Here is a 12,353-nt window from a genome sequence, read left to right as displayed (position 1 = left end):
ATTTATGCAGATTCTTCATTATTTAATTTTTTTTAAATTTCTCACCAAACCTTACAAAATTTAATATTTCACCATAATTTGAGTTGTAAAATCGAAATATGAAAAAAATTGGTGTTCTGTTTCAGAAAAAGTTATTTTGTGTAAAAATACATATGTTAGAACAGTGCTGTATATAAATGTAATATATATTGGAAGTCACACTTACGAGATGGGAAAAACGCAAGTTAAATTTCAGCAATTGCTCCAGTAGAAGGGTGATATAGAACAGTCCCTTTTTTTTTGGCAAGGTGTTCATGTATAAGTAGAAAATTGAAGGTGAAAATTCAAGGTGCACTTCTTGAAATAAAAGCTATTAAGCATTTTCAAATTTAATAAATTAAGTCATAAGATAACCAAATAAAATGTTTAAAATTAGATGTTTTAATGTATTCATATTAATTAATTTTCAAAATAGGGAAGTGTTTAATCTTTGTTTAAAAATTTCAGCTGTAGTTTTTGCTGTTTAGTGCAAAGAAAATGCCGAATTCTCCCCTTTTATAGATTGAGGCGCATGTTTTTAAAATTGTATGTTTTATAAATTGCTTCTGAAATATAATGCAAAGTAAAATTTGCTTAGCATTGTTATATAAAAAATTTATCGATTGATGTATGGAAAATTTCGTTACTGTTCTATTCTTTTTTAAATACTTTGTCATTATTTATAACAATATATTGTATATGTTACTCTGCAGTGTATGAAAAGGAAGCACTAGATGAAAAAAATAATCCATAGATTATCTGATGGTTTAGCATATAAGTGTTAACTCTACCAGTTGTACAAGGAGACTCCTGGTTTTTATTTTTTAGCCTTTGCTGAAGAAAATGTTTCCCAGCAATAAATTAAATTTAATGAATTATCAAAACTTTAATTGTGTAAATTCAATTCCCATATCCTTACTGATTATCAGCATTATTTTCAGTGTTAAATTTTATGTTATCTGAATTTTCTTCTACTGTAGACATTTGCAAAACGTTTTGTGAAGATTCAGTCAAGCAAAATTAGATATAATCAGTTAATTTTTTATTTAATTTTTTGCATCAATAAATGGTACATAATGTGTTTGTCCATGCAATAGTAAATGCATTAATTATTAATTTATTTTTATTATATTTTAGTGTATTAATACATTTCTTAGTAAAGATTTTCTGAATGTAAAAATGTAAGATATTTACAAAATTAAATTATCCAAAGAGCATGAAATTTAGAATATCTAATTTGAATCGTAATATCTTTTATGTCAGAATCATATTAGAATAAAAAGTTCAGTTACCTGATTTGTGTATTATAAAGTAACTTATAAGTGGGATTATTTTGAAATGGCTCAGTTGTGCAGCTCAGTAACTTCTCAGAAACTCTTGGTTTGAGGAACTTCCCAGTTTTCTCTATTGCAAGATTGGCAGCTGTATTTCTAGGCAAAGTATGAATTTTTTAAAGTTTTTATATATTTTACATGGATATAAAAGAAATGTGTATATTATAAATAATGCATTTCTTGTTAATAACTTGCTATCAAGAACTTAGTTTTGAAATCTGTTAAATATTACATCAAAGAATACTTGATATTCTAATATAGTGTGTAGCAAAAGATATAGTGCAGCAAAATTTCTACATAGGCCATTACTTGCAAAAGGTTATTACTTTGTAAAATACTTACTTCATGATGGTGCTGGGGAATTTTTTTTTTTTTTTTTTAAATTTGTGATGAGGTACTTGTTTTAATCAAAGCGTGTGCAGTTGTATTTTATTTAATATCTTTGTAATATTTACTTCATATACTGCTGTTTGCATTTAGAAATTCAAATATCAGAATTTCATTGCATTTGTAAAAGAAGCAAGGAGAAAAAGCATTGTCTTAATATTTTCCCATTAAATATTTGCTGACCTGTTAATTTTACAGTTTTTTCCCTTTCTTTTCTCATGTCTTTTTTTTTTTCTTTAAAAAAAAAAAAAAAAAAGACATTGAAATTTATCTTACTGGTATTGTCTCGAAGACTATAAGTTTGTAAAACCTAAGTTTAAACATAAGTAAATTTTTAAAACTTATATATGATTTTTCTTATTTGAATTTAAGGTCCAGCATCAGTATCGACTTGTGGATGAATCAGGCCCACCTCATAAGAAAACTTTCACCGTCGTGCTGAAACTGGATAATGAAGAGTATACTGCTTCTGGACCAAGTATCAAGAAAGCGCAGCACGCTGCTGCTGCTATTGCCCTTGAACAAACCTCACTTAAGCATCCTCCACCTAAAAGTCAAAGGAAAGCAATGGGGCCAATAACACCAACGGTTGAATTAAATGCTTTAGCTATGAAAAGAGGAGAACCTGCAGTTTATCAATTAATAGAACCTCAAAGACCTCAATACATACCAAATTTAAATTTTCGTGGCATGTATCATCAAAGATACCATTATCCTAAAGTGCCCACATATTATGTGTCATTAAAAGTAGGCACTAGACAATTTTTTGGAGAGGGTCGTACTGCACAGGCTGCTCGACATGCTGCTGCAGAAGAAGCTCTGTCTATCCTTCGTAATCTTCCTTATCCAGAAAATGTAAAAAGGCAGTCAGAATTGCCCCTTTCTAAACCTAACGGAGAGAGCCCTGAAGATGATGGAGATGAGAGTGATGACTTGAAATCTCCAATCAGTTTAGTTCATGAAATTGCATTAAAAAGAAGTCTTGCTGTGAATTTTGAGGTAACTAGGGAGAGTGGCCCTCCTCACATGCGTACATTTGTTACTCGTTGCACAGTTGGAGACATTAGCACAGATGGTGAAGGAAATGGTAAAAAAGTGTCCAAAAAACGTGCAGCTGAAAAGATGTTAGAAGAATTAAAAAAGCTTCCATCTCTACCTCCAGCTCAACAAAAGGTGAAGAAAAAACCAATCATTAAGAAAAAGAACAGAAATCTTATTAAGGTGCAGTATAAATCTTTTATAACATTCCCCCACCCCTTTTTAAGCTGCATTTTAAATTCTGTAGTAACAATTAATTTTTAACAACTTTTAGTTATATATGTAATATTTATCTAAATTTTCCTCAGAATATGATAAAAGTGCATACATAGTATTACATATACTTAAAAGTGATTATGTAAAAATAATTGTTTATGGCAGATCTTAAATTACAATAGATATTTCCCATTTAATATTCTAGCATCCAGTAGATTGTCTTCACATATGTATTGTATCTTTTGCATATTGTAACTATCAAAATATTAGTGTACACATCATTGGGTTAATATTTTATGATACACTTGCATACTGGGTATGTATAATGTAATGCCTACAGTAGCACAAACTATAGATTAATATACAGTTTGACGATTTCAGTGTCCTGCAAATATGCTTTTGTCTTTTAATCATATTATTTTGTTCAATAAAAAGATTGTGTCTTGAGAAAATTGGAATACAATATTGGTTCATTAAGTTTTGCAACATCAGATTCTTTTAAAAAAATTCTTGGGAGTGTTCTGTGATTTGTGTAGTTTTATTGCATTGCAATCTAATGGTGTAGCTGTTTTTTACTTCCTTGTACAAAGTTAAAAGGAAGTATTGTAATCGCGAAAAGTTTCAGGCAGCATATTTCAACGAAAATATCCATTTTGACCGCTATCGAATGCAATTTAACGATGTTTTTGCGCGATATCTGTACGTAAGAACAGAATAAAAGACTTGTTTCCTCCAAAAAATTATAAAACTGCTTTAAAATTAATTCTGAAGAGAATTTTTTGTGGCGTCTGTACGAACGTATTTATCTCGCATAACTCAAAAACGAGTAGCCTCAGAACGTTGAAATTTTCTATATAGGACTGCTATAACATGTAGATGTGCACCTCGTATTTTGGTTGCAATCGGCCGCACCAAACGTATATAAATATATTTATATATATATCCACTCTGTTACCCAGCTCAGTAACCTCAGTTTCTTTACACTTATATGTTTGTAAATTGTACATTTTTTGCTTTAAAAATGATTGAATTATGTTGTTTTTATCTTCCGGTTAAGGTTTTTATGCCTTTAGTAAATCTGTATGCAATATTTTTAGAATTATCAGCAATTTTAAAGTTGTTTAAGTGCCGCTAAGCCTTTATTTTCATGGCGGCCATTGATTGTTTACATTTGAAACAGCAAACTAGTGAATTTGTTGCCAATCTAGAGAAACTTAGCTTTGCAAGAACAAAAATAACGCCTTCAATTATTATTGTCAATTAAATCATGCTTAATCCTTTCTGGAATTTTTTCGAAGAAATAAGTGTTTAAAATTTACTTCGTCATTTTTAATGTAGATATTTTGAGTTTTTATGTATTTTTGCCTTCTCGCGAAGTGAGAACTGAATTAATTGAATGAGAAATACTTAATCGTCTGTGAAAAACTGTTTCTTTTTCATTTTGTTTGCTTAATTTCTTTTATACATCATTCTAGCTTTATTATAGTATTTGAATAGAACATTTGGCAACGATTAGATAATTCTTTTCTTTAAATGATATAAATTTTGTGCATTATGAGTTATAATATGAACGAAATATAATACTGTTAAGTGAATCTAGCGCCAGAATGTCGCTATGGTAAACACCATGGTCGACTCTATCGTGGCCTTGAAGCGAAATCAGTTTCGAAAGGTCACGTGATCAAAATAGTCGATCTTTTTCTCTTCACTATAATCGCGAAATTTAACTTGTCAAAAATAGTAGTTTTCTCTTAAAATAAATTTAAGTAAAATTAATAAACGTGAGTAGGTTGCATGACTTGCATTAAATTTTTCATAGTGTAATATTTTCACAGGTGGTAAAATGCATATCTTCAATAATTTTAAAACAATTATACTTTGTTTATGTAACTAAAAATATCATTGAGAATCATCACATACTAACTTTATTTCTGCAATTTTAATAAAAATGGAATCCATTTATGTAATCTAAATCAAATTTGTTTCCAAAATAATATAAAATCTACAAAACGGGAAAAATTCAATAGATTTATGGATGTAAATTTTGGTACTATTCGGGTTTGAGGGTACAATCGCCAAACTATTGTTGATGCAGTGCTGCCAAAAATAATTCCGGCAACCCTAACGCAAGAAAGGAAATATAATAGTAAATAACTATCTGAGATTAATGTTTTAATTTAGATGAAAGGTCAATTTCATATAATACTTTCTTATTATTATAATTTATATAAAAAAAAAAGGCTAAACATGACTGAATGGATGCATAAGAGTAAATAACTATTTCAGATCATTTTTATAATTTATATAAAAATTGCTAAACATAACTGAATGGATGCCTGCATCGCTATTATTTCGCTACCGAGTTATCGCTAAAGAATACTTTCATCTCGTTGGTTGTTCAAACATAATTTTCTATAATGAATGATGCCTTTTCTTTGAAAAAATTCTTGGTAAAGTGCAGAATCGCTCACTTCTTTGTTTTCCTCTTTTTACAAGGGTAAAAACAATTGGATTTTTGTCAATTTTCTTTTACTTTGTAAGTGAAAATAAGTCGATGTGTACATAGATAAAGTCAAGGGTGTGCACAGTGCCATTTTTGTGCAATTCTGGGATTTTGTTTTTAAGTGAAAATAGGTCAATGTGTACATGGATACCGATTATGTGCAATTCTTAAAAGCGCGTCAAGCAGTGGGTGATTCTGCACTTTACCCAAAATTTTATTGCAGACGTTTCATCATGGGCAATTCCCAAATTATTAAATCCACAGGATATCAAAAAATGATTTAAAATCAGAAAAGGATTTAAAAATTAAACTAGTATTTCAATGGCGTCTTAAGAAATATAGAACTATATAAACTTACGCAATCTGAAATCAGCGTGTACGCTAGTTTTGGCGCGTTGTTAAATGGACGCGTTTGCTAGATTTGACGCTTTTACGCATGCATTTTCGCTGCAATATTTTTACGGCCTTCGAAACCGAATAGTACCTAAATTTTATTTAGATTTTCTTAATACTAAAATAAATATTAAGGGCAGAATATTTTGTAAAAATCCATGCTGCTACCATTGCATCAGCTGTATAAATTTTTAGAAGGCAAATATCCATAGTCATCTCTCATCACTTCATTCGCTAATAAAACGCGGAAATGAATTAAAAATTTCTAGAATTTCTAGAATGCTAGAAAATTTGTGTATAAACTTACATGCATGTTATGCTATAAATAAATCTTTCAAGAAAATTTCGAAAAATTAAATGCTAATTACATTCATAAAAAAGGACATCCTTCTATTTGTGCCAGCTCCAATTTCATGTTGTATCACTTTTTCCAAACCACCTAAGAGGTAAGTGATTAGGCTCGTTATTATTATTATTATTATTATTATTATTATTTGTGCCCCCAAATTACAGGCCTAATCCACTATCAAAAATAGATTCATAAAATTTGAAGCTGTACCATATACACGCATCCTACACCTTACATAATTTATGCAGAAGCATACATAAAAATAAACAGTTGTGACTTATTAACTGAAATTAATTGGTAAAATTTTTAACTTTTTTATATGAACATTTTATATTAATTTTGTCATTTTAATATTTTGTATAATTAACATTATTTGGCAAGTTTGATGATGAAATTATAATATTGCATTTAAAACGAAGCTTCTTCTCACTTTCTAATAATTATCAGTGATTCATAAAAATTCTTTATACAAATTACAGGTTTTTTAATTTACTTAAATCTCACGGAATTTTCCTTAACCATTTGGCTCTTCTTTTAGGTGATTTAGTTAAAGAGTAAGTAGTGACATTCTCGTTTTTGTCGTAATTGGATTTGCAACTAAATACACTGCAGTGTCGAGGCATTCTGTATGCAAATATGTTATTAGAAAGACATAATCAAAATAAAGAATTCCTAATATAGTATACCAAACAAATATTTCAATTAATACTACTCAAAATGTTAATACTAGAGTAAATGTATTCGATGCTAAAACAAAACACTTGGATAGGCTTGAGAAGAGCTACAAATTTTCCAAAACAAGTCTAAAAATTAAAATGATATAAACCGAAATATAGATAAAACTATTATTTATCATTGCATAAAGCTTAAGTTATTTAAAATCACTGGTAAAATCCTAGTATACGGTGCAGCTTTGGCGCGACTTTGAAAATTATCGCCAACACCAAAAATGATCCAAAGAACGTCTATATATATATACTATACATAGTATATATACTATATGCATAGTATATACTATGTTTAACTGTATATTTTCTTTGAATGACCCGTTAACTACTCATCGTATATGTCCCGTTTTTATGCTCATCATAAAGTCGCCAAAAGTAGCCGAATCCCGTGTGCACCGGATACTAGGATTAAACCAAATCACTTAGAATAGCAAAATAATCCATTTACATAACACTACTGGCATAATATATATTCAAAAAATTGACGACCACGGATTCTCAATCACATACTACCACAAAAACACATCGACCATCTGGATCACGTGATTTTTGCGCTTCAAGGCCATTATAGAGTTGGCTTTAGGTAAACACATACTACAGTGAATTTTAAAGAATGATTTAATCTATTGTGGCTTATGTGGTGTCGGCGAAGTAGATTTAATTCAATCCAATAAGTTTAAATGAAATGCAAGAAAAAATGCGTATAACTTAATATTCCATACAAGGAAGTCATGTGGTGTACACATCAGATTTTTTTTTCCTGTGAGATAGAATAAATTTGGTATTGGTTAGCACTTTTAGCATATCTTTGCTTTTAATATGGACTGTACATGTAATTATTTCAATTTCGAAGGGCAGCAAGTTAAAATGTAAAAGAATTTTTATTGCTTTTTAATGGACAGTCTGGTAATATAACAAGTAGTATAAATTTCTAATAGTTTTTTCATCTTCAAAACTGAGTAGTAGTAGTTTGAATAGTACTTCATAACTGAAAATATGCGATTCATATTTGTGAATTTCAAAGAAAGTATTAAATTCACTTATAAAATTAACACTAAACGTATTTAAAATTTGCATTGGCCTATTTCTGATCTTGACAACAGAAAAGTATCGATTTTTTTTTTTTTTTTTTGCTTGTAAAATTTCCGATGTTTTTTAAGATCATGAAAAGAAAGTTCTGTGAGCCATAAGGCTAGCAAGAAAAAGGATTTTTGGCAATTCATCAATTTGCCAATGAGTTAAAGACGCTTTATGATATGCAGAAATGTTGAAATGGGTAAGGTAAATTTTTATTTTTTAAGGTAAATTTTTATTTTTTAAAGAAGAGTAAAAATAATAATAGTATTTAGGAAAATAATGACAAAGAGTTACTGTCAAAACATTCAGCAAAACGAAGTATACAAGTAAATGTTTAGTCTGTACTAATTATATATGAGTGATGTAATTATGTTTAAGAAATACAGTTAACTCATATGAAACTTGAAACTTATTTTGTTATATGTGTAATTATTGTGGTTTGGATTGTTACATAATTTGATAAAATATGTATCAGTGGTTTTTATTGAGATAATTAAGCAGTTATTTGTCGTAGGAGCAGAATTCAGATCGACAGTATGAGCAAGGCTTATGTTTAAGAAATACAGTTGACTCGTATGAAACTTGAAACTTATTTTGTTATATGTGTAATTATTGTGGTTTAAATTATTACATAATTTGATAAAATATGTATCAGGGATTTTTATTGAGATAATTAAGCAGTTATTTGTCGTAGGAGCAGAAGGCAGATCCACAGTATGGGCAAGGCATCAATCCAATTAGTCGACTTATTCAAATACAGCAAGCCAAAAAAGAACGCGAACCTGTGTACACTGTCATTGAAGAACGAGGTGAACCAAGGCAGCGAGAATTTATTATGCAGGTAAGTTAGTATTAAAGAGGCAAAACTGATTACTTTCTTCCTTTGTTCTTTCTGTCTTCTTTTTTCTTTTTGATTTTCAAGTGAAAAAATGTTAAAAAAAATGTTGGGTATGCTTTTAATTATGTTTTAATATATGCCAGTTAGATGGTTCCCAGACAAAAGCCCACTGGACGAAAGCGCACAAGCGCACGCTACAAAAGCCCACCAAAAAAAAAAAAAAAAAAAAAAAAAAAAAAAAAAAAAAAAGCCCACTATGATAATTACCTATACGACAAATACCCACAGCGACGATAGTGCACATTGATAAAAGTCCACACTGATAAAAGCCCATGTTGATAAAAGCCCGCATAGATATAAGCCCACAGTGATAAAAGTGCACATAATCAAAAGGGACTTATAGTTTTTTATTACTAAACCGTGTATTTATGATTTTAATTATAATAAATGGAGAGTATTCAGATCTGAATTTTAATGTCTCAAATATATGTCTGTATATTTTATCACTAATTTATCTGTTAAATTTATTAGGTTGAAAGCAAACTTTCTACTCTTTGATTAAGTGATTAGCTATAACGTTTCGATGATAAATATGAAATTGCATTTTATTATTTATTTACTTATTATATATAATAATTTATTTATTAAATAATAATGATTATATTATCTCATAAGATTAATTATAGTATAATTATCTGAAAAGAGTAAATCCATATTTAGTAAGTTCTATTTTGAAAGATGTTTTGAAGTAACTTGAATGTAAATTGTTAAAAATGTTCAACGGGGACTTGAATTAAATCATGAATAACAAAATTTCAATTGCAAAAGGAATAAATTAAAAGCAAGTAATTAAATTAAATGCAAGTAATCATTGCCATTGATCGGAAATTAGTTGACTTTTCAAGGGGAACAAACCAACTCCCGTTCAATGAACAATAATTAAGAAATAAATACGAAGGTGTTTCGTCCTTTACTCGAGCAATAAGGGGATGCCAAACCGGCAATTCAAGCTAGTCCAAAAATTTCCATGAATAGAAGGTATTAAGAACCAATGCAGAGAACCAAAAAACTCATTCCGATTAAGCATTTTACCTAATTCAATTTTTAGTGAAAAGCAATTTCTGCTGTAAAATTGATGTCTCTCGAGTAACCGTCCCCCGACACCCTTGTGTTTATGCATTTTAGTACAGTATTATTTGTAAAAATTAAACATTGGAAATTGTCATTATGAAATAGAATTCAAAGTAGTTGAAATAAACATTAGAAAATTATAAAATATAAGAAAAATAATGCAATCTTTGTAAAAACTAATCAAAAAATAAAAAAAAAAAATATTTGAAAAAATATATAAGAAAAGTGAATGTACACTGCTCAAAAAAAAAAAAAAAAAATGGGACAGTGCTATATCTCCCGTTCTACTGGGCCGATTGACAAAATTCAAACTGCGTTTTTCATGTCTCGAAAGCGTGACTTAGGATATATATTAGATTTATATATAGCACTATTCTAACATAGGTATTTTGACACAAAATCGGACTTTTTCTGAAATAACATACCAATTTTTTTCCATATTTCGATTCTACGGCTCAAATTATGCCAGAATACCAAGTTTTGTAAAAATCGTACGAGTAGATTTTAAAATATTAGCTCTCAAAATTTTAGCTCCTCAATGTTAATTGAATTTGGCAAATATTGATTAATATCTCTTTTTTTACTAAACTTTTTTTATTTTTTCTCTCACATTTCGAAATTTAGGTTCATTCCAAATAAAATTTACCCATTTTTTGTGTTTTATTTTTTAAATTTCTATTTGTAAATAATTTTTATAAATTTTTCGAAAAAAATTTTGAATTATAACCTATAAAATTTTTACCATCATTATAAAGTAGGTGTATTTTTAAGCATATCTGCAAAAAATTAGACTTTTTTATTCAAAATTTTCTAAGATATACACGAATTTACATATTTTCGCGTTTTGAAATTTGGCATCTTTTTTTTGAGGGATAATAACGCCAAATGTGGTCTATGGATTTTTGTTACACTGAATTGCCACAGCTATTTTTAACCTTAAATTTCAAGTAAAATTTTACGGAGAAATAATTATATGAAATTTTTTCCCACAATAAGACGCAATAAATATTTATTAATACTTATTAATAATATTGTCTAAAACTGAGAATTTTCGTTTAATGTTTATTTGAATTTAATGAAAATATTTTATGACATTAACTGCATAATTTATTTCTAAACAAACTGTTGCTTTTGAAGTGGCTGAAAGAGCGGCAGATACTATCATCCATATTTTTAAAACATAGTATATTTTTATAGAAATATAAGATTTTGAATAATCATTTTTATAAAAGTCAAATTATGATATAAACATACAACCCTGTAGAGACTGAATTAATAGAAGTTCAATGGTTATGTAGAAATGATCTGCAGCTACTTAATGGCTGGATAAGTCAGCAGATTCTGTGGACAAGCAAGAATAATTATATAAACGACACCCAACATTCTGTATTTTTGTATTTAATGTCAATTTAATCTGTAAAAATGTATTTTTGTGCGTAGCTTATTTTCATTATATCCTTAAAATTCTAATTTAGAATGTAATTGTCAAGAACTGAATCCTAATCATCAGTAATATAATAAGTAATTATTATGGTTATTAATAAATCCTTCTTATAAAGTAATTGTAAATATTTCAAAAAACTTTCTGTCTGAATGCAAATATTTTTCTATGCAAAATTTTTAATTTATATTAATCAAGATTGCACACGATATTATTTATTTGCACTTCAATTTTTACCGTCAGCTCTAGTAGAAGTTACAAATCAATAATATTTAATTAAGGATTGGATTGGATTTTTTAATTATGGAAAAGCACACGAGGGCTATCTGCCTAAAGGGAGGGATGCCTTCGTGGAGGACTTTCTAAGGTAAACTGGCTCGTATACACGTTACACATGGGGAAAATCACTAAAACGACCATGCAGCCAGCCCGTTCGCGGGATTCGAACTTCCGACCGAACTACCAGTGCTCAGCATCTTTACCGCTCGGCCGCTAGTGGGCTATTTAATTAAGGAATGACCATCTAAATTTAGAAACAGCCTACCGTAACAGCAATTCAATTATTGGCGCCGTATCTTTCATGTTACTCCTGATTGGCAAGCTACATGATTTTTAATGAGTATTCGGGTTTTGCTAGTAACTTCATTTGGAAATCGCGCTTAAACTAGGTTAGTTGGTTATTTGAACATAGAAAGAATGTGGGAGCTATTTGGTTAAGATGCTTTCATAGAGAACCTTTGTAAAGAGAACCTAGAAAACTACGAAAACCAACCATGCAAAACCCTGGGTTAGACTTCGCAACAAACAGTTAGTATTTAACAATCTTCAAATGCTAGGCAACTGGTGAGGCTTCAATTAAATCTCCGATTTAATATTTTATTTGTAAATATTTAAAATATT

The 12,353-nt window shown here is 29.1% G+C and overlaps 1 protein-coding gene across 3 annotated transcripts in view; it reads left to right on the top strand.

The window, feature by feature from the left end:
* LOC118198920 (double-stranded RNA-binding protein Staufen homolog 2-like) overlaps window positions 1–12,353 on the top strand; it is a 64,983-nt gene that overhangs the window by 12,595 nt on the left and 40,035 nt on the right. For 2 of the 3 annotated variants that reach the window (XM_085819471.1, XM_085819469.1), the window contains exons 4-5: window positions 2,112–2,960; window positions 8,738–8,884. In XM_085819471.1, the coding sequence (XP_085675597.1) occupies window positions 2,112–2,960; window positions 8,738–8,884 (996 nt within the window). The remainder of the gene's footprint in view (window positions 1–2,111; window positions 2,961–8,737; window positions 8,885–12,353) is intronic. The other variant, XM_085819470.1, reaches the window with a different exon arrangement.

This window comes from Stegodyphus dumicola, chromosome 6 (assembly GCF_044657685.1).
Source record: "Stegodyphus dumicola isolate Sdum_Otavi_A_Nest chromosome 6, ASM4465768v1".
Lineage (NCBI taxonomy): Eukaryota > Metazoa > Arthropoda > Arachnida > Araneae > Eresidae > Stegodyphus > Stegodyphus dumicola.
The sequence above is the reverse complement of the archived record's forward strand: the minus strand, read 5'-3'. Positions and strand labels throughout refer to the sequence as shown.